At 38.8% G+C, this 23,518-nt stretch overlaps 1 protein-coding gene across 3 annotated transcripts; it reads left to right on the top strand.

Annotated features, from left to right (window-relative positions):
* The first annotated feature begins 241 nt into the window (after positions 1-241).
* eif4ba (eukaryotic translation initiation factor 4Ba) lies at positions 242-18,374 on the top strand. 3 transcript variants are annotated; one of them, XM_038274869.1, is made up of 15 exons: positions 242-359; positions 2,057-2,200; positions 3,402-3,607; positions 5,775-5,891; positions 6,010-6,064; positions 8,086-8,229; positions 8,999-9,133; positions 9,233-9,394; positions 9,651-9,912; positions 11,773-11,861; positions 12,277-12,535; positions 12,637-12,674; positions 16,674-16,803; positions 17,195-17,261; positions 17,721-18,374. In XM_038274869.1, exons 1-15 carry the CDS (start codon positions 347-349, stop codon positions 17,796-17,798), a joined length of 1,899 nt encoding a protein of 632 aa, XP_038130797.1. In that variant the 5' UTR covers positions 242-346; the 3' UTR covers positions 17,799-18,374. The 3 variants fall into 3 exon arrangements, with proteins under 3 accessions (XP_038130797.1, XP_038130799.1, XP_038130798.1); XM_038274871.1 differs by lacking the exon at positions 242-359 and adding an exon at positions 736-918; XM_038274870.1 differs by lacking the exon at positions 242-359 and adding an exon at positions 1,223-1,244.
* Positions 18,375-23,518: the final 5,144 nt, after the last annotated feature.

The raw sequence follows: 23,518 nt of genomic DNA, 5'->3' as shown, positions 1-23,518 counted from the left end.
TACTATTTTTACTCAGGCTTTTCTGTTGTACATCTGTAGTTAAAAGACAAACATAAATTATTTAAAAATGCAAAATTGTTCATGATTTTTTTTAAATTTTATTTAAGTTCTTAATAAATAAAAGAGGACATTTGGAAATTTATTTTGAATTAATGTAAATAATGGATTATTCTGATTCTGAGGCAGATGGATTCAGTGGCGAACTGAAGAGAAAACAAGCACTGGGCAGATGTGGGTCAGGGAGTAAACAAGGGAGGAGGTACAGGCCCGTGAACGCCGATGCGCGCTCCCGACAATAAACCTCTGACGCGTTCATCCGGGAACTTCAACGAACTGCTTCTCCAACATGGCGGCGTCAGGTGAGGTTTATGTGGGTGAACGGTACGGGTCGTTTAGTTGGATTTCCACGGGGTTATATCTCCGGACAGTTTGAGACATTAATTAAAACGATTGCTATCGGGTCTGTGAACGCTTCCTCTAGTTGTCTGGTGCCTATAAATTCGTTTATGGGATGTTTTAGCTCGCTAAAGGCGAAGCTGGCAGAGAAGCCGAATGAACGAAGCAACGATTTGTAATCTGAAATGCTTCGGCCTTCAAATAAAGGAAGAAAATGACTTTTTTATTAGAAGAATGTAACCTATTTATGGGCGTACGTCGGTTTATTTACCGATTAGCAGATTAGGTAACACGTAGGAAAAGGTTGCTAACTGCGTGCGGAGTTTGGCACATTGTAAGTCAGCGGCAAAGCTCGCCGTGGCGCTACGGGCAAACAAGCGGTCGGGCGCAGGCGCGTTTTGTGGAGGAGGGGTTGGGCCGAGGAGTCCGGGCCGCCTGGTGTCTCTCCCACGTGTGCGGCGCCGCTCCCAGGCACCTGGTCTCTAATGAAACGGGTCATGCTGACCTATTGGGTCGCATCCGGTCCGTATCCCAGCTTAGCTCCTTTAACTTTGGGCTCCCTTCTCCCAGGCGGACGAGTCTTGCCTCGCTGATGGCGCACTAGAATCGGGAGGCTGCAACGTTGCACTAGGCCCTAAAACCTAGCCAGCTAAACAGGGATACTTCCCCCTCCCTCCCTCCGCCAGCAGCCCTTTGCTGACTAAGCCTGAAAAGACATAGAAGCCAGCAAACGGTGTGCCTTAACTTAACCTTAGCACAAAATAAAATAAACATCAAAGTCCTGGGTGCTGATATAGATGCTTTAATAGTATATCACACGTGTACTAGCAACTAAACAACGTATATGGGCACGTTTACCTCTATTTATTACCTGTATTTAAGTCAGAAGAAACTGAAACTTATTATTTTGTGTAGATGTTTGATCATGTTGAAGTATACCCTGATAATAGGATTTGAAAGCATATCTTCTTTGGCTTAAATATTCGTTTTTATGAGGCAGTTATGAACATGATTGGTATTTGCAGTTAAACTAAGGTGTTTGGCTTTACAACAAACTCTGTAGTAGAAGTCAAGCACCTAGAGGTTAGTGGGTGTTTGCACTCGGTTCAGCTTTGCTGACCTCATTATACAAGAGCTACACTGTTGGGCATCTTGGTCAATACAGGTTCCCATTTTTTCCTTCAGGTTTGACTTAGTTCTACAATGCTGCATGTTTTTTAGACAGAGGTAGCAATGGCTAGATTTATTTTTGATGTTTGCATTCCATCTGTTTAACTCCAAAATCATGAGGCGGATGCTTGTGAAATGTTGACTTAGACAGCTTTTGTTGTTGCAAACATGTTCTGAATCTTTAAATTTTGAAGCACTTTGTTGAATGGAGAAAAATGGCTTAAAATCCAGAAGTTTGGTGTTTGACCTGCTGGTCTGTGGCAGCTAAATCTCTGATCTATAGATTCACCTTTACTTTTAATTAATATAGAAATTTATTGAAATTGAAATAACATTACAAATAATCTGAAATCTGAATTGCGAGTTGAAGTGACCAAAAATGTATTTTTCTCTGCTTAATATAGCCTTATATCTCTAAAAGTACTTGGTAAAGTGTATCTAATGCACCAAAACCAGCGTGTATTTTTGACTGGTCCATCTTTTCCTGCAGCTAAAAAGAAGAATAAGAAGGGCAAGACCCTCACGCTCAACGACTTCCTGGCAGAGGATGGTGGAGGTGGCACTCCTGCTCCTCCCAGTTACCCATCCAAGTCCACAAACTGGGCTGATGAGACTGATGACCTGGACGGAGATGGTGAGCAAATCCTTTTCTTTGAATAATAATAATAATAAAAAAAAAAAAACTCTTTTGAGGCAGCACTTGTGTTTAAGGGGATTTTTTTCCACATATACCCCAATTAAACATTTTAAATCAAACAGCATTGTTGGTTTTGCCAGGTTTTAGACCTGTTCCCAATCTAGCAGATAATGACTCCCATTTACTTAAAACTATTTTCAATATGGTTTATTCAGGTGGTTCATTCATTGTAATGCTTCATTCTTCAGTCCCATATAAAATGTTGTCTGAATGCCGATTTGTACCATTATCACATGCGTATTAACTGTTAACTACAACTCGACATATGTGATCACTAGACCTATATGTAACTATATATGTAGGAGTATATTTATGTTGAGGAGGCAGTTAAGCTTAACTCAAAGATCCTGTCTAAGTGGGAGGGGTGAAATTGTTTCCTCCAAAACAAATGGGAAAATTTTTTCGTCTCATAATCTTTTAGATGAGTGAAACACCTGATTGGTGTCACTGTTAGCATGAGTTGTTTTTAGGCAGGACTGACTGTAAAATGAGAAGCTAGTGTGAGGTTAAGGCAAGCTGAAATGTATCGGGATGGAGGCATCAACCACTGGTTTCACAAACATACAACAGAAGGGAAAGGAAAAAAACTGGTCAGCATTTTTGGTGTGTGGTGTTTTTACCTCCAGTTTGAATGCATCTGCTGATATGAGAAGGATATTCCTTCTGGTTAATGTTTGCTGACCTCTCAGCTGACAATGTAAATGCTTCTGACAGCTATATCCTGAATGAATAGGTGGGAAAGGTTGAGTACTGTGAAAATATTTTGAATGCACAATATTATGAAACAAGCTTTGAATTTATTTTTCTTTCAAAGTACTTTAAATAAATTATCCGATTGACCTCTGAGTAAAGAGCGTAGTAAATGGTTTTCACTGATGCCTTTTGTTCCTTTTCTTTTTTTTTTGTTTGGCGTTTGTTGTCATGCAGCTGCTTCTGGGGTTTTCCTGTATTTTAATAATAACCTCACCAGTCTTAGTTTTTCTTTTTTCGATTAGAATGCTTTTTTAATTAATTGAAATAAAAATCATATAGAGGGTTTTAACAAGCAAATAAAGAAGTTCCAAGTCATTTAAATAAGCTAGATAAAATCATTTTTTGTGCTGTTTTTCCAAAATGTATCCTCTTTGAATCGTTTTAGTGGCTACATCGTGGCACACCGAGGAGGATACGTACAGGGCTCCTCCCATCGACCGCTCCATCCTGCCTACGGCCCCTCGATCGGCTCGTGAGCCCAACATCGACCGCTCCAGGCTGCCGCGCAGCCCACCCTACACCGCCTTCCTGGGAAACCTGCCCTATGATGTCACAGAGGACTCGATAAAAGACTTCTTCCGTGGCTTGGCGGTAAGTCAAGCTATCAGACCAGCATACTAGGGACGTCACAATTTACTTACAATGTAAACACGATTCCCTTTCATTAAAACATGGTTCTCAATTGCAAAGTATATAAGGTATATTGGTCAAAGCATACTCTGAATACTTAAAATCAGTCTTTGCTCATTTTGAATTTCAGACTAGACACTTTTATGGTCACATCATACATTCTTAAGCACAGATTTTGCTAGGTATGAAAATAGGGAACAACTTCTAATGAAAACACCAAAACAATTTCTCACAAAGTCAAAATATTACAGAAGACAATATTTTTTCTGGTAATATACAGTCTGTTTCATTAGAGGGAGAATAGATGACGTGACGGTATTTCAGCAGGCAGTCAATGACACCATCCACAGACCAGAACAGGTCATTGCATAAGAAGCTAGCTGCTCAGTGCTTTATCTAAGCATGTTGATGGGAAGCTCATTGGAGGAGAAACATGAACATAATGCATCTTGGAGTTGTCACTGCTTGCTTTCATCACAATGGCTGGGAAGAAGTCTTTTCTCGCAGCATGTCTAAAAATGGGCGTTAAGTAGAGATGTTTTTTTTTTTTTTTGTTGCTGTTGAACATTTCTTCCTTTTTTTTTCTCTCTTTTTACTTATCAATCAAAAAAAGGCCTCCTCTTCCTTTGTGTTGCCTCAGAGGCAAATGTAACTTTTTGCATGTAAGCTTTATCCAGGACTTTCTTCACACACCAGCACAGACGTTATCCACTTCATGTCATGCTGCAATGATGCAGAATCAGTCTGATGTCAACCTGCATCATACAAGGACATTTTTCTTAACCTGTTATATTTTATGCAAATTCTATTAAAAACAGACTTGACTGATCCTGAGGGGAAATTCAAAATGTTATATTTTTATGTAAAAGCTCTGTAATCTATGATCCTTATTTAAAGAGGCATTAGGGTTTCTACTGATGATACTTTCACATTGGCAAAAAACACAGAACTTTAGCACTCTTCTGTTCATTCTTGTAGCTCATGCTCATTCTTCTTTTTTACTTTTTTCACCTTATGTAGAGTTCCTATTGGTGTCTTATTTGAGCTGGAGACCAGTCGCTTCAGAATAGCCGCAAAATCATTTTGATTGTTTGCTAGATTGGATCCATTAAACACGGATGTCAAATTCGTAGAAACAGCATCAGAACTTCCAACCCGAATTACATTCAGGGAAAATGGCTGCAGGCTTATAGATGCATTGGCTCTGAACTACTGAGGTGTCAGTCTGCTCATTAAATGGTGTTTTGGTCAGAAATGGTCCAATCTTATCACATGGCTGTTCTAAAAATTATTTTCCAAAAAAAAACTTACAAAAAGTCTCTCTTTAAATTGAAGTTCAGATTTTTTTGCATTCATTTTTATGAAACAATCCAAACCATAAACAAGTTCTTTTTTTTTTACCAATTTCTTTAAAAAACAAACAAAAAATTGAAACACATGCAATAAATTGAATGTTATGTTTGAAAGGCTTTAACTTTATATTTGTCAGAATTACTTAAGGTTGGCTGTCCCTTCAGTATATTAGCTTGCCTGTAGACGATCTCTAAGCCATTTTGTTCTAGCAATAAACGACAATAACTTCTGGTTTTTCAATGAATCAAACTGTTTGTTTAATCTTTATTCTTTACTTAATAAATTGGCAATATAAAAAGGGTTTCTGCGGGTCATTAAAAATCATTAAATGTCTTTATTATTTTTTAAATTAAGGCCTTAATTGGCATTAAGCCAAGTCATTAAATGTGTTTATTGTGGCATTTAAAATGCTTTCTTAAAAAGATGTTTATAAAAAAAAATTTCGTCAAACATATTATATCTCGATATATTTGTGTGGAACTGCTTTCAGTTGATCGCAAAGCTAAATGTTCAGAAAAAGCTAGAGAATGGGGGGAAAAATGCCAATTTCAACAAAAGTGGCTGGAAAACCAGGAAATCGAGACATGGCTGCAGCCTGTCGACGGGTACCTGTTGGTGGCATTAAAATTATTTCTAAGAGCATTAAAAAGAATTAAGTTAGTTATTCATTCCTGTATAAACCTTGATAAAGCTTTATTTATGACTCAGTTTAACTTGAGTTTGTGATGCATTTGCTCGATTCAAATACTTCCTCTCTTGTATTTTTAACCACCAGATCAGCGCTGTGCGTCTGCCTCGAGAGCTCAGTAATCCAGAGAGGCTGAAGGGCTTCGGGTATGCCGAGTTTGATGACCTGGAGTCGCTCCTCAGGGCTCTCAGCCTGAATGAGGAGGTAAGAAAGAGTTCGGCTTTTATGCAAATTTTATTTTATGCAAATATTTGTGTGATGTGACCTCACAGAGTGACGACTAAATTTTAAGATATTTTCTTCTGCCTGATCATGTCAACAGAACTTAGGGAACCGAAGGATTCGAGTGGATATTGCAGACCAGTCAAATGATAAAGGTGATTTTTTTGTTTGTTTTCTGTTTACCAAAACATGGACAAAACAAATGTAATTGTTTAAAAACATGTTTACTATGTAAATATAAAATGCCTTTATTGTCCCACAATGGGGAAATTCACTCTTTGCATTTAACCCATCGCCTTGGGGGAGCAAAGGGCTGCCATTGCGCGGAGTAGTATGGGGTTAAGGGTCTTGCTCAGGAACCCAGATTGGAGGCTGTAGGGATCGAACCAGGTACTTACAACCTTCTCAGAGCACAGGCACACTGCTTTAACCACTAGGTCGACACTTCACTTGAATATTTATTAACAATAAATACTCAAAATATTTACTTCTGTCTAGGGCTGAAACAATAACTGCGCTAATAAAAAGTATTGGAATAATCATCAACTAATTTAGTAATCGATTAATCATCAACAGAAGTATAGAGATTCTAAAACATGTCTTTAGCTGATAGTTTTATTTTCACTTAGTTTATTTCTGTAAAAATGTTCTTTGAAGGAACCTCTTAATATCTGAGTATTAATCTATTTAATTAAAAAAATAATCAACAGATTAATCGATTGGCAAAATAATCATTGGTTGCAGCTCTACTTCAGCAACCAACGATTCTGATTATAAAGATGGCAAAATAAATTATTTGAATATAGTAATATGCTACTTTTTAATGTCAACATATTAGAAAAAGTCCTCAAGTAATGAATTAATAACGAGCGTTGATGCAAGACAAAATGCAGGTTTTAAAGAAGATGGATGCGTTTTGGTCATTATTCGGTCAATTAAAATTGATAGCTTAACATTGCCAAACCCAAAGTAGTTGTTGTTCCTTGTAGCAATTCAGGAATGCGAGATTAATATACTTTGTGTATATATGTATAATGATGCAAAAACATAAAAAGTTAAAGACCCTCAATCTGTGTTTATAGGGTTTAAGGTTGATGGCTGTAGATATTTGGAGGTTTAAACCATTTACATGGTTATAACACAGTCACACTGCTCTGAGGTCTGGGATTTGACTGCAGTTTTTCCAGTTCGCTTTTTTGGTCCGATAAAGAAAACAATATTGGACATTTTTGGTATTCCAGTATAATTATCTGAAAATACCTTTTCTCTGCTTCCCTCTTTCCTTGTTTACTTTATTCCTCTTTTCTATCTTATGTCATTTTCCCTTCATCCCAGTTTTATTTATTTTTTGCTTTATGTCCTCTTGTTCTTTTTTTTTTCAGTTTTTTCGTATGTTTAACATTCATCTACCAGTTTTAATATATGTCCTCTGTAATAGTAGCCCCATTTTCACTACCCTTTTGAAACTGTGTTGGGAGCAGTCCAAGTACTGTAACCGAGATAACTATTGAGTGTAAACGGAGCGCAACTGATCTGGACCATGTCAGACATAACCGAACCATGCTAAATCTATTACTAGTTCAACAGTAGGGATAGGCACGGATCAGTTGTGGCTCGGTTCTCTGATAACAAAGAGTGCCTGAGAAGACCACATCCTCTCATCCTTAGTCAGCTGAATCATTTTGCATGTTTTACGGCATGGCCTTTGCAATTCACAGATCTCTTTACCTGTTCACAACACAAACTTCCTCTCAGCCTATTAACAATAAATGGCATCAAAAGAGTGTGGTCTTACCTGGGATGATGCCGAAATCGAGGCTCTTACTAAAATTTGGGCCAATTACGCTATCCAGGCACAGATGTTCCTGAATGTTATGGGCGGCGCCATTTTTGTTTGCGTAACTCTCACCTCGAGAACTGTAGCATAGTGAACTCCCAATAGGAGGTGAGGAACCATGCTAGCTTGATTTGTAAATGGTTGTAAGAACTAAGCTCGGCACGGTTATCTGATTCAAGCTCGGTCCAAATTCGGCATGGATTAATTTCAGAGGGCTAGTGTTAATGGGGGATATGTCTGCCAGAAATTTGGTGAAAAGGAATATGAAGTCTGAAACTTTTAGTCAGGAAAGGTACATTTCAATCCTGGATAAAATATCTTTTTTCTTTTTTTTTTCAGAAAGAGATGGAGGCATGGGAGGCAGAGACAGGGGTGGACGAATGGCAGACATGGGTCCTGACAAGACAGACAGTGACTGGAGAGCTCGCCCAAGTGCGGACAGCGATGACGGACCTCCCAGGAGGGACGATGCTTTTGGAGAAAGTAAGTCATAATCTGTAGTAGGTTAGCACTGTTGTTTTTCATATTCCCTCGTTTAGGTTTGGCCTACATAATGAGGATATCTGTTTATATAACAACATAATTAGTAGGGGATATCCCAATACAACCTTTTCATTTTTGATCATTGATACAGTAGTAACATCAATAACACATATGTTTACTCCTCATTTTGTAGTGTTGACTCTTCAAAAAGGCTTGATATTGTGAGATACATTGGAGAACAATATTCAACAACAACAGGCATGAGAACAACTAACCCACTGATTATTATTAATCAGTGGGTTACAGAAACTTTAAACAGAAGCAGATTAAAGCAAAGTGTTTCTATCAAGTTTTTTATATGGTATCTAAGCGCCAGGCAGATCTATTCCTTTTTTCCGCTAGATGCGTGTCGGCAAAAAGAGCATGCTGGCCTGTGACGTCATTGCGTCCTCTACTGAGCATGCGGGACACTTTCGTTGTATGACTGCAGTTCACACAGGAGATCACATACAAGTCGCATATATTTGGAAATATGAACCGCAAAAAAATCAGAATTGAGCATCAAGGCCTGCAGTGTGAACATAGCCTTTATGACTGGTTTGGTACTGGTTTAGCTGACGAATTTTTTTTTTTTAGAGCATAGCCAGCTTTTTTAGTGTAACCAAAAATGTGAAATGGAACAAAATGTGTTCTAATAGGAAAAGTTTTATTCAAAAGTGTTTAGGGAAGAAATCCAGTTGGGTCCTAGTTCTTTTTTATCCCGTCTCAGGATCACGCGACCGCTACGAGTCCGACCGTTACAGAGAAGGGTCACGGCGGGACGATCGTTACGATGGAGGAAGAGACCGCTACCGTGATCGCTATGATGACAGGGACCGCAGGGATCGCTATGACGACAGAGGAGGTGAGTTTTTTTGTTTGCTCCTGACCTTCCTTCCCCTGCTGGTTACTTGGGTTAGCTCTTTCCCGTTTACAGCCTCATCATTTCTGCCTGTCTTTTCAGGCTTTGACTCCCGAGGTGGGGGAGGGCGCCGTGCCTTTGGAAGCAGCTTCCGTCGAGATTACGAAGATGGTCGAGGTAGTAATGATCGCTTCGGCGACAGAGATCGTTATGGCGACAGGGAAGACCGGTTCGAGAGACGAGATGAAAGGCGTGAGGAGAGAGGTGAGTTCACATTAATGCATTTTTTTTTTTCTAGAGTTTGTATGCAGTCTGGAAAAAAAGAATGACTATTTAAGTTGATGTTTTCCAGGTATTGATTAGTGTGAATCAATGTCTCTATTCCTAATCTCAACACCAAATGAATCCACACACCACTGCAGTAGTCTGTTAATTTACTCCTGCCTGCAGTTTTAAGTTAACATACATGCATCCATTCTGTGTTTGGAAGACATGTTCCAACTTTGTTTTCCCTCCCCAGCCCCTCAGCAAAGACCCAAGTTGAATTTGAAGCCCCGCAGTGTACCGAAAGAGGAGGAAGGTACCAGCAGCGGGGGTACATCCCCAGCTGTCCCTCCAACCTCTGGAGGCAGGTCCTCGTCCATATTTGGGGGGGCAAAACCAGTTGACACCGCAGCCAAGGAGAGGGAGGTGGAGGAGAGGCTGAAGAAAGAGGAGGAGAGGCTGCAAAGACAACTTGAGGTGGACAAAAGCCGAGGACCTGATAGAAAGATGAGGGACCGGTAAGGGCGTGTGGTTCCTATGCTAGCAACAATATAAGAAACTGTATCATTAAAGCCATTTGTTTACTGTTTAATTCAATATCACAGAACTGTGTAGCAGTCTAGGTTTGATTGATTTAAACAGATAGCAGGTCAGCTATAAGTTCAGTTTGTTGTGCTGTTGACAAAATAAAAAGTTTTCTGTCTAAGGAAAGGAAACTGACTGTGCAGCAAACTCAGCTCTAGAACAAGTATGAATTGAAAGTGGACGTTGAATATCTTTACGTTAACTCTGCAGTAGGTTTGGGCAAAATCTCCCAATTTTATTTTTAATTAGATTTTCTTTTTTCTTTTTCCTTATTAAGAAAAGCGATAAGTACAAACAGGCACCATGTGTTTGCCTATGCTCATAGTAGGGTTGTCAAAAGTATCGATACTCAAAAAAGTATCGATACTGAAACGTTGTATCCGGATACAATACTCATTTTAAAAAGTATCGATACAGCCATCTAAAGTGCAGAATAGTGGAAAATGCATTTTCTAAACACTGTGTGATTGAATAATTCTGTGCATTTTTCAGTTTCAGACTTTTTTTTGTAACAGGTGCAGCTGCTGAGAATTATTTTTGTTTAACTGCTTTGGCCAGTGTCATTGTTATGTCTGCAAAACATAGCCAAGGAAGGAACACTTAATTTTAATTTTAAGTTTTTTATCAAGCTTGCTTAATATTGTGCACAGCATACAACCTCAAAATATTATTCTTATTGTTTTTTTTATTTATTTCTTGTATTTTTTTTAGTAATGAAAATATTTCTGTTGAATTTTAAAATCTTTGTTTTTATTCTTGTGGTATCGAAAAGGGTATCGAGTATCGAATATTTTACTTAGTATCGGTATCGAGTTGAAAAGTTTAGTATCGTGACAACCCTAGCTCATAGCATCCCTGCTCCTTTCCTGTAATGAGTGGTGCTTTGTGCAAAACATTCGGCTACAGTAAGCTGTTTCTTAGCTTGTTAGCTATCTGGACCTGGAACTTTTTCTGACAGTTTTAAAAAATGTGCCTTTCAATACACAACTCCATTTCTTCCAGTACCACCGCAGTTAGCCCCACGGCAGAATTTCGCCACTACGGCTGAGAACTTTAAGCACTGCAGTTCTAAATAGATCATTTTATTCCTGTTTTGAGAACAAACTTCTCACTCACCTGTAGTTATGAGTAGTTAGCAAAAAATGTGGCATTATAAAATTTCCTGCAAAAAATGTCCCCGCAAGTCCACCCGATTGCTCACAGAAACACCAGGCCAGATGTTAACTGTATTGTAGCCAAAACAACAAAGAACATAGCTGGTCTCAGCAAATTGGGAATATTAGTAAATGTATTGATCTCTATTTCCAGATATGTTGCAATAAGGATATGAAAATCTAGTTCTAAGCTTTATGAAAAAGATAAAGATCTGTCCCATTAGTAGAAATTCATGGAACCCACCCAGATAATGACCACCTATGACAGGAACATTGAAAATAGTTGGATGCAAACAATCCTCAGTTTATGGGATGAGAGCCCTTCTAGAGACTTTAGGGAGTCTTTAGTGAACAAATCTGTTTAGCCACTATCACCGCCTGCAAAAACCAGTTCATAGTCTAACAGAAGCCTAGAAATTTGTCTCCCGATCCATTAAAGTTTTTCTTGTTTTTTCTAGATTCTCATGGAAATTAATGGGAGGTTTGGAGTAGCATTTGATAAAACATTTTTGATTCTATTTGTGATCAGATGTTGTTGTTAAATGGATATAAAAGTATTCATATCCGTTTTAGTTTGTTTGCTATTGCAGAGTCATTTCTAGGTATCTATAAAATGAAACGTTCCATCCATGTTTTAAGGGACCCCAGCTGGCGCAATGAGGAACCTCATTCTGAGCGATCTCGCACCGAGAGCGAGTCTTCACAGCCAGGAAGCACCTCTGGGAGAGGTGAGATCTTCACCCCGACATCAAAGCCTGTCTTTTAAACATCGCTAGATGTGAACATTATTATCATTTTTCTTCCCATTTATGCGGTAAAGAAGTATTCAAAGCAAAACTATAGAACCCCATGCGTTTAATATTGATTTCATGTGATCAGTGCAGGGGAGTGCATAATAGTGAAATGTACTACTAATAGCAATAATCCTGAAATTCCAATAAAACCAACTTTTAAGTGCTTTTATTGTTCAATAATGTGAAGGATGTAATATTTAAGCAGTATCTTTACTTTCGGTAGACTATTTGTCGCCCGGTTTTCACTAACGGATCTTAAAATGCATTTCTTTTTATATAAACTCGTCTTCCATGTGCCATTTAACATTTTTTGCATTTATAGTTTCCTAAAAAGTATTTTTTCTGCCAGGTTCAAGGTGCCTAGATGGCGAACGGCCTGGGGAGAATGAGGTTTTCTCTGGGAAAGAAGGGAATTCTTCCCCTGGATCCTCACCACGGCCGACCTCCACCAGCTCCTCAAAGGAGCCGCTGAAAGTGATGCCTGCCCCTCCTCCCAAGGAGAATGCCTGGGCCAAAAGAAGTGCTGTGAGTACAGGATCCAGTGAGGGAGACAGTCGACCCCCGGTCTCTCCTGTCTCTCCGAGCAGTTCGGCTCCCCCCAAATTCAGGTGAGGGCTGTGTAAATGGGGAATGTTAATATTTTGATCCCTTTCTATCATTAAGAAAGTGGATTTTAAGGTTATCTCTTATTCCTGTTTCTTTGCTGTAGCTCCCCAAGTTCTGGAGATGAAAGGGCGTCTGGAAAAGGTGAGGTTTGCCACCGAGTGATGAACACAACCTGAAAACTGCGGCTATCAGTTTACAGCTCAACTGATAATTTAAACCAATTTACAGCAGCAGTTCAAGCAAAAGATGGACTAGATAGGCCATTTATCCCTAAAGCCACATTGGTGCTCTATTGACCATCGTAAGGCGGCCTTTGTAATCTCTGCTTTATCTTTTAAAGGAAATCTTTGCATCGATTCAGGGATAAATTTCATCAGTATTTACTGAAAATTAGAAGCAGTGTGTTTAAAAAGTCTCATTCGAAACAGTTTGCTTTAATATGAAATTATTGTAGACTATGTTGATTTATTGTTGATATTGGAGGCACAGAAATCTCAGCATGTAAAAGAATCTCATTTTTAAGGGATTTTTATTTTAAACAAATGTGACATAATTTGATATTTAGAGTTGATCTTGGCTTCCTTTTCAAAGTCGGCTACTCCCTGACAGTGGTTTAAAAAGTTGAAAGTCAAGCACATTTGCTGTAATTTGTGCAGCCTTGCTGTTTTGTATCTAGTTATGCTCTCTTGCATCCTAAATATCCTCTAAATGGATTTATTTTTTTGTAAACCAGATGATAAACTATTTGTCATTTAGTAGTACCCTCCACAAGAAATAGTTTGTCTGACAGGCCCATCAGGCTATAAACTATCCCATACCGTTGAATAAAAAGCTGGAGTGAGAATCAACCTTTCATACAAAGCTCTTCCTTTCAGTACAAGGGGGGGAAAAAAAGAAAAACTTTTGACACCCTTTCTACCAAAGTTCTGATGTGCAAACTTCTGCACATGAGTAGACAGATTTGTTTGTTCTTTTTAAAAGATATCAGCACAAGGCAAAATACTCAAAGGGAAGAATATTACTGGTTCACGGGGATCATTTTTACATCCTTGGTACCAGACTCTCCTTAAGGATCAAGCTCTGCATAAAACCAGACTTTGTTTCCATTCAAATTATGTTGCATCCCTGCACTGAAAACCAAGTTTGTTTTGATACCAGTTTGTCCACAATGTTGTAGCCTGTTGTATTTGTTTCTTGGTCTTAAGCTGGGTTACAAGGGAATCTTGATTTCTAAACAATTTGTCTTGAGATAAGTTTCAGTGTTGGCCCATGGCATATATTGGCAATCGATATTTATCTTTGTGTAGTCGTTGGTTTTTTTCGGTTATCAGTTGTTGTTTTTGTCATGTGACAGTGGCTGTGATGCAGCTCAGGATTGTGTTTAACTGAAGCAGTGTCAGAACTGTGGTCGATTTTTAATAGTGTCTAAAGGGTAGGCAAATGTATGCAATATTGGTACATTTCAGGTTTTGTCCTTAATGGCAATACTTATGTCGATATCAACTTAGATTTTCTTAACTGTCCACTCGTTTAAATTTATTCCTTGTTTTTGTTTTTTGTTTTTCTTTAAATTGATGTGTGTAAAAGCTACAGTTAAATGGTTTTGATTCATTTTTATTGTAACATCTGCGAGGTATGTTGAATCTGTCATCAACACCCCCAACACAAGAGCCAGTGGTACAAGCTACAGCAACGGGTGGAGGAGGGGTGTGACAGCTTTACTCAGCAGCTTCAAGATGCCAGAAGAAACTGCTTACTGCAATAATTTGCTTGCATCTCATTAAACTGGTTTGATTTCCTTTAACCTATTCAAAAAAAAAAAAGATTAGATCACTGGATCTAATTTTCAAGTGGGAATTAGGCAGCGACATTTAAATTAAAAGCTAAATCCTGCAAAAGACTTTAACATTTTTCAGGTTAAAAATGTTGAACTGTTTCATAGCCTTGGCACACATTGGTACAAAGAACTGCCCTTCTGGTAAGCAGGGGCTCTCTGTGCATCTTCAGGAAAAACTAGCAGGAAACATCTTCTGTGTCGTTTGGATTTGACAATGTTTATAGTTTTACCAGTAAAACAAGCTATTTATGCTAAGCAATACTGTCAACCTCTGCTTGGGAAAATGACAAACGGCTTGCAATAAAATCAACTATTTTGTGGTCATGTTTAGAGTTGGAGCTCTTGTATGTGCAATACATGAATGAATTTTTAATATAGTATTGTGTTGCTGGGCTAGATTATGCTCATAATAAACCAAAATAATTTCCACTTAGAGTGAGGAAAATAGGTATTTTAACACCCTGCTATTTGCAAGTTCTCCCACTAAGAAGTCATTTCATTTTAGGTGCATTTCCCCTGTGAGAGACATAATCTAAAAAAAAATGTTAAAATCCACAAATGACAATATATGATTAACTATTAATTTGCAGAGTTGCACCGATACCAGTATCAGGCGGGGCCTCGATACAGCACTAAAATGGTGGTATCGGCGAGTACCAACAAATGGGCCACTGACACCATTTTGAGAGCCAAAAGTTTATTAAACTATTGTCACCCAAGTCAAGTCAGCTTTTATTGACACTTTCTTCATATGTACAAGACATACAAGGGAAATAAAATTCCAGGTAGGCAATGAAAAAGTTCTGTTGGATTCACTTTGTATTAGTCTTTTTGCTGACTAAGGTAGGCAGCAGCTTGATAAAGCCATGATGGCATTTATTTTACATCCAAGTGGTATGTGGTTCTTCATACATAAACACACACACATCAATTTCAAACAGATGGTATCGATATGGTATCGGTCGATAATGCACAGCCAGGTATCGGGGCCAAGAAATGGCAATGTCCCAACACTATTAGTGTTCTTAGTGTGTAAGATACAGCTGCAAATAAGTATTTCAACACCTGAGAAAAGGTAAGGTTGTTCCCCAAAATCTCACAATACATGGCCAATACAGTGCAGTCGCCCTGTCCCATGTGCAGAAAATCACCCCCAATGAATGATGCTGCCACCCCCATGCTTCAAAGTAGGGATGGTGTTCTTGGGATGGCACTAATCATTCTTCCTTAAAAGACATTTAATGGAATTATGACCAAAAAGTTCTATTTTGGTCTCACCTGACCTCATGACTTTCTTCCATGACTCCTCTGGATCATCCAAATGGTCATTGGCAAACTTATTAAGGCAGGCCTTGACATGTGCTGGTTTAAGCAGGGGAACCGCGTCATGCTATGCATTATTTCAAACCATGATATATCAGTGTATTACCAACAGTAACCCAGGAAACGGTGGTCCCAGCTCTTTTCAGGTCTTTGACCAGCTCCTCCTGTGTAGTTCTGCGCTGATTTCTCACCTTTCTTGGGATCATTGAGACCCCGCAAGGTGAGATCTGGCATGGAACCCCTTTCTGAGAGAGACTGACAGTCATGTTTGGCTTCTTCCATTTTCTAATCATTGCTTCTTTCACCAAACTGCTTGGCATTTTCCCTGTGGCCCCTTACAGCCTTGTGGAGGTCTACAATATTTGTCTCCAGAGTCTTTGGACAGCTCTTTGGTCTTTGTCATGTTAGTAGTGCGATTCTTACTGATTGGACAGGTGTCTTTATGCAGCTAACGACCTCAAACAGGTGCATCTAATTTAGGGTAATAAATGCAGTGTAGGCGGACATTTTAAAGCCAGACTAACAGGTCTTTGAGGCTCAGAATTCTTGCTAATAGAGGCATTGAAATATTCGTTTGCAGCTGTATATTACAAGTGGTTAAATTATATATTGTGATTTCTGGATTTGCTATTTTAGATTTTCTCTCACGGTGGGCATGCACTAGGATGACAATTTCAGACGCCTACATGATTTCTAAGTGGGAGAATTGGCATAATACCAGGGTGTTCAAATACTTATTTTCCTCACTGTCACTATTTATTTGACAGCTTTTATTCTTTATCAACTTTTTCTTTAACATTTAAAGATTTTTATTGGGATACTTTTTGTTTCAGCTTTATATTAAGTGGTTCACTGCTCATTTGTTACTTCTGTAACAAAGCCTTTTGAACTCGGATCAGTAGCTTTTAATGCAGACTTTTTGTCTATTGTACAAACGGCGCAATCAGGCCCTCACTCAAATGTCTGTCATCTTTTTAAAGATGAGAACAAGGCTGATGGTGTTCGTCGGGACCGAGGGGCCCCACGGACACGAGGGGGGCCTGCAGGGCCTGGAGCTGGGCGGGGCCGAGGAGAGGTGCCCAACAAAGACAGAAAAAAGGAGGCAGACAGGTCAGCAATAAAATGAGAAGAAATGGTACTTTAAAGCTCCTAATGAGACGGAGAGAACAGTTTCTGGGCATCTGGAAAGATTGACCTACTCTGTTACGGCTTCATTCATTTTTGCCCTTTTTATTTTCTACAACTTGACTTCCACATAGAAATGCCCATCCTTTTCTTTACTAAATCATGCAGAAAAATTAAAATCGGAGCTAAAAAAAAAAAAGAAAATCTATCTTTAATATAAATGGATTACCTAGATCCAATCAGTGGAATAGTTGAACTTTAAATATGTTGCACAAATAAATATAATTTAGACCTAAACTGGTGGATTTTAGCACAACACGTTTTATCCTGATGAATTATCTGTTTAAACCTTTTACTTTGTTTGTTCTGTTTGTAGAAAGGACAACAAACGAGAGTCCAGACCGCCTCCAGAGCCAAAGAGATATGAGGAAACCCCAATCCCCGTAAGTCAACATAGTTCAGTATTAATCTGTCCATGGTATTATAGTAATAGAGTTGTTAACGGAAAGTTTTATTTTTACATGAAAACCTACAATAAGAAAATAAAAAGGTGAAAAATCCCAATGTTTGTTTGGAAATCAAGGCCCCAGTCCTCAGAGAGAAATGCCTGTCTAGATCAGTGCTTTCATTATCTACACATTGGTTATGATTAAAGATCAATTAAAACACCAGAACAGATAATGGGGGGTTGTAGTAGACCCACTGATATCACCCTCTAACTCAGGTGGTAGTGAAAGCCTTAACCACTGTCAACTTAAACAGTGACACTTCAGAAATAACATTAAAAAAAAAAGCCAAATGAAGTATAATAACACTTCTAATTTTTACAAGATGAACACTTCCAGATATTGAGTGAATTAATGATTTCTTTGATTTTTTTATTATTTTTCGCCTTGTTTTAGAAATTCAGCTCAGCCAGCAAATACGCCGCTTTGCTAATGGACGGAGACCAAGGAGACGACGCCGAGGACGTCGAGTAAATGTCGAAGCCAGACCGAAAGCTCATCAAGAGGAGAAAATGATAAAACTCCAGAAAAAAAGAAAAAAAAATCTCACCTAGTCTACGTAAAAAAAAAAAAATAATCTTCTCACACTGAAGTGGCTCTGAGGGGAAGGGGCCACTCCGTCTCTCTCCCTCTATTCCCTTCCTCCCCCTTCTTTTCCTGCTACAAACCTGTCCTTTACTTTCAACCCCCCACCCCCATCCACCTTCAGGACTCTTCAGGTTCCAGAAGAAAAACAGTCGCATTCTGGACTTGTTTTAAACGGAAACGCTGACACGTGAAATAGTGATGGCAAACATTGAATTAATTGTAATAAATAAATGAAAAAGTGAGGAAAAAAATTCCTTTGTACATTTTTGGATTCTAGGTGTGCAGAGTTGGGATTGAATAAAATGAGCAGTAGCTTACTAAGTGAATTTTATTTCTGTCATCTGATAATATTCAGTATTATAAAGCTGATCCCAGCTAATCCATCGATGAACAATGTCTTCCACTAACGCTCAACAAGCTTGAAGTGTTGGCTACTAAATTAAACGCCTTCTGCCAATCATGCATCACCTTTCAGCTAATGACTCATTATTTTAAGTTGTGAATTGGGTTGACTGGTAGCATTAGACGAACTATATGACTGCAGTGTTTATATGCTACGACTCAGGCCCCGTCCACACGAAGTCAAAACGAACACGAAACGCTGATATTTTCCAAAACGTTTGCCGTAAAGACGGAGACGTAAAATAAATGTGAGCGTCCACACGAATGCATGAAAACGCTGCAAAATGTATGCCAGGCCTGTAAGTGGCGCTGTGGTGCCAAAGCAAAAATAAGCGACGAAATGTTGGGCATGCGCACTAATATTTATACATGGTTGCCCTGCGGGTCCATTTTCGTGGTTATGTCAAATTCAGGTGCTGAACTATGTCGTCGATATTGCTCTGTTCTTCCTGGAGATATTCCAGAAGAAGAAGATTCTGTTGTAAGCCCGACAGCAGAGTGAGTAGCATTAGCAGCAACGGCGCTATTGTTGTTGTGATGTGTCGCGCATGCGTGTTTAGAGGCGACGCTATGACGCATGCGTGTAAAAAAAAATATGCGGTTAGAGCGTAAAGATGGAAACGCTAAAACGGCGTTTCGAAATCTTCCCACTCTGAAGGCTGAATAAAAAAAAAAAATCGTTTACAGACCCCCGAAACGCCGGCTTCGTGTGGATGAGAGGCTGGTTTGGTGAAAAATTTGTGCGTTTAGGCCAGGGTTCGTCTTCGTGTGGACGGGGCCTTAAAGGGAAGCTGTCTCCACGAGATTCCCATGGAGAATCAAAGTGCCGTTTGTTTTTCCCCCATTGCTGTACAGGTGTTCCTGTTTTTAGTTTTATGCCCATAAAGGTGCTTTTGTCATGTAATGGCCTCTCTAGCCGTCTATCATTCACCCTGCATATCTCCACACTGATACAGAAGTAGGTTTGGAAGACTTCCATGAAATGAGGAATCATCCTTCCGTTCCTTATGATTTGGAGATTATGTGGTCTTTGCTTTTTGCAGCAGCTGTTGCACGGCTTCAGGTCAGTGACATTTACTAGCAGCTCAATCAGTCCAGCAAATTGAACCACGAAACCAGTGTTTGCAAAGTGGTGAGTTATAAGCCCCACATATGAAACGACAAAGTGTTTTAGATGTTGTTCTAACTGTTCTCCGGGTGTGGTCTCTGACACAATTAGCTTCCTTTGTTTCTTCAGCCTCAGCACCCTGCTGAGAGTCCAACCTTTCAGCAGCTGCTCAGACTTTCCACACATGCAGGAGGATTTTTAGCTCTATCCAGCTTTTCATATTGTATGCATGAGCCTGTTGGTCTTTCAGCTAAACAGAGGCAGAAATGGGCAGTGCCTCACAAATCTTTTAACTTTACGTTTTATGACAATCATAAATTTTATTTTGTAGGAAGAAGTTAGAGTTTACAGTATTTCATACTATAAATTCAGATATCTAAAATGATGGGGATTGAAGGTTGCAATTACCCAGTTTTATCCCCACAGTCAGCACTCTGGGTCGCTCAGCAAGACCCTTAAACCCACACTTCTCCCCAATGGGATGGGTTAAATGCAGAGGTAAATTTCCCCAGTGTGAGATCAATAAAGTTCAATTATTAAATGGTGTTGAAGACCGTTTCGCATCAGAGTCGAGGCCTGAAGCATAAAAAGCATTTAAAGGTTGGATCAAAACCAAACAAATGAGAGATTATCAACCAGTAAACTGTTGCTGCGCGACGATCCTGTAGCTTTGTAGCAACTTTGCTAAACCCAACTTTAAATTGAATTCAGTTTAATTATATTGCACGAATTCACAACGGATCATCTCATCTCACTTTAAAGTTCAACCAGATCGGTAGATTGCATCGAGTCATTAACTCAAAGGCAATCCCTCACACTAAGCATGCTTGTAGCGACGGTGGAGAGGAAAAACTCAATTTTAACAGGAAGACACCTCCAGTAGAACCAGACTCGGTGTGAGCGGCCATCTGCTGAGGCAGACTGGTTTTCAAGGGAACTGTAATCCAGCTCCACAGGCGGCCCCGTCCAGGAAACACACAGCCATGCAGGCGAGCTCCGAGCCAGCTCCCATGTCAGAGGATGAAGAGAGCACATCCAGTTAGTCACAGTCAGAGAAACAGGACTACACTGAAAAACAGGCACATCTCGAACATCCCTAAACAAAGGTGTTGATGGCAGCAGCAGAGCTGATATTTCTCTCCAGGGTGGTGTCGCAGCCAAACGGGAACAGAAGAGGCGAAGCTACTGTTTGAAAAATCATAGCATAGTCTTAGAGATTGAACTACCAGATTCTGCAGAGAGGGAGAATAGAAATAGAATGATGAAAGGCATAACTTTCTAAATGTATTTACAGTATACTGAAAAGCTTCAATATTTTTGTGATTCATTAACAAAATGTGTACAAATAGGATAAGTATAACAGTTTGTTGCATGTAAGTTTAATTATTTGGACTTGAAGGTCATGAATAACCAAAATTTTACTCAACAACTGAAAAGGTTGAGTAGATAGATATTGTGGAAGAAAGGGATTCACCAGAAATGTGAATAAGAAAAACTTTGACAGGATTGTCACAGAGAAAAAGAACCAGACTTGTGTCCAGTGGTCCAAAGCTATCGTTTTAGATTATTTTTTTTTTTGCTTTTAATAAAAAAAAATGACGGAGTGTGAAGGAAAAGTGAAGAGGCACGGGATCAACCTTGCTTGAAGTCCAGAGAGAAGTTTCCACAGTGGTGATTTGGGGAGCTATGCCTTCACCAGAGTGAGCGTAGGAGACAGCTGGAGGTCTCAGCTCTGAGTGCCTTCTTTCTGCTTGCTGAAAAGAGGTGAAAAACATCTGTACGTTTGCACTGGAAAATATTTCTTCCTGTTTTTTAACCCAAACGTCTCTTCATCGTTGAGGCAGCGCTGAACAAGAACAATATTGTTTGCATTTACATTAAGTCAGCCATGAGTGGAAAGACTTCCAAGACAAAACTGAAGCTAATCTGTTCCTGTTAATGTTAAACATGTCATAAATGCAGCTGTTGTGGGAATCCCTCAGAGGCTTAAGGAAAACAGTCGACAGGTTTGGATTTTTGTGAAGAACTGTTAAATTGACTTAAAGGAGCAGTAAGGAGAGAAGCATGTAGGAACAACCCAAAGTAACTCTGGAGGAGCTGTAAAGATTCACAGCTCTTCTAGGAGAGTCTGTTGTCAATGCAAGTATTAACTGTCCTCTCAAAAATCATGTTTTAGTGAAGATTGACTAAGAATAAATTAAAACTTCGTTTGCACTTCATTTAAGGACAGGGAAACCATCCTTTGGTCAGACGTGATGAAAACAACCTTCCTGCTAACAGCCGAGTACAGAGTCACATCGCCGTGGCAATATTTGTAGTCATCCTGGAATAAAGAGATCATTAGCATTGAGATGCTGAAATGTCTTCAATATACAAGAGATAAAATATTAGAATGGCTTCTACAGATTCTAGTTGATAATGTCAGGAATTTAAAAGAGCTGACTAAGCTTGAACTATTCTGTGGAGAAAATACTTACTGCTTTAGAGGGGCCCCCATCAGAGCTCCTGCTGTAACTGCAGTAAAGCGTTCCAGAAAGAGTTCATTCAGATGCGGCCCATACAAATATGCAGCACCCAACATTCTTGTTGCTAAAAAAACAGGACTAGTTTCCCTCCTCTCCACAATCATGCATTACTTTATGTGGTCTGTCACACAAACCCCAAATAATTTATAAATACAGGTTTGTTTCAGTATAATTATACTGTAACAAAATGCATCATAAAGGTTAACACTAAACTATTACTCAATTCTGCAATTTGCTAAATGTATAGATATCAGCTATACTTTATTGTCCCTACATTTTTAACCACAGTTTTCAAATCCATCACCTAATTAACTTAATTTTCCCAAGAATTTACGCCTTCTAGTTGCAGGATGATACAAAAGGCTAATGTCTAGCTGCTTCATGAAATCTTTAATATGTAATATGCTGAGGATCGCAGCTTAGAGATTGAAGTTACATACCAACCATCAACAACTCGCCTGTGCCTGATGATTAAGGCTTGACACTGTAAACAAGTTTACATTTAAATGATAAATGGGCACACTTTGATCTTATGCAGATATCTACAGTTTTTTCCCCCCTTTTTTCTCTTTATCAAACCTTTTTGTTTGTCCTACTCTTCCTTTAATGAAAGATCAAATGGACTTCAATAATTGCAGTTTTCAATCTTGTAAAACTATATATATATATATATATATATATATATATATATATATATATATATATATATATATATATATATATATATATATATATATATATATATATATATACTTGAGTAAAAGTACAGATACTTGTGTTAAAAAATACTCTGGTAAAAGTGTAAGTACTAATTAAACTTCTTTACTCAAGTAAAAGTAACAAAGTACAGGCTTGTAAATTTACTTAAAGTATAAAAGTAAAAGTAGAAACCACTTTTTTCATGCCGTTGCCTACATTTTAAATGGATGTCTGCCAATAGGACTAGATCTCCGTTGTGTTCATTTTCAATCATCTCGTCGTCCATACTACTATGCTAACGCCACCGCCACCAAGCTGCAATGATTTGCCGCGAATGAATACCGCCGAATCTGTCGATTCATCTTGTAGTGGTGCGTCAAATGCAACGTAGATTCCCATCCAATTAGATTGAATTTGGTATTGATGACGTGAAAAATAATAACGGTAACTCCATTGAAATGATTCAAAACTAAAGTAAAGAGCCAATTTTTTAAAATGTAAGGAGTAGAAAGTACAGATATTTGTGTAAAAATGTAAGGAGTAGAAGTAAAAAGTCGCCATAAAATAAGTAGTAAAGTAAAAATATCAGAAAAATCTACTTGAGTACAGTAACAAAGTATTTGTACTTTGTTACTTCCCATCTCTGTATATATGCATATATGTTAGTATATATTGTGTCACTGTAATTTAGATATGTGTGAAAATGTTGTGATGTTTATGGTGAAGAAGCTGTGTTGCTTCAAACTCGCTGCCCCATTTCTGTCCTGCTGATGCTCAAGTCTAATTGCTGCTAACTTCTGACATCCAGAAGTTAATGATGGTTTATTTCCTCTTCCAGGTGTTGAGCTTGAGGCGGCTGTTTTTGCACCAGT

This window comes from Cyprinodon tularosa, unplaced genomic scaffold (genome assembly GCF_016077235.1).
Source record: "Cyprinodon tularosa strain WSP-4 unplaced genomic scaffold, ASM1607723v1 ctg936, whole genome shotgun sequence".
NCBI lineage: Eukaryota > Metazoa > Chordata > Actinopteri > Cyprinodontiformes > Cyprinodontidae > Cyprinodon > Cyprinodon tularosa.
Note: the sequence above shows the minus strand (reverse complement) of the source record. Positions and strands in the feature narration are given on the sequence as shown.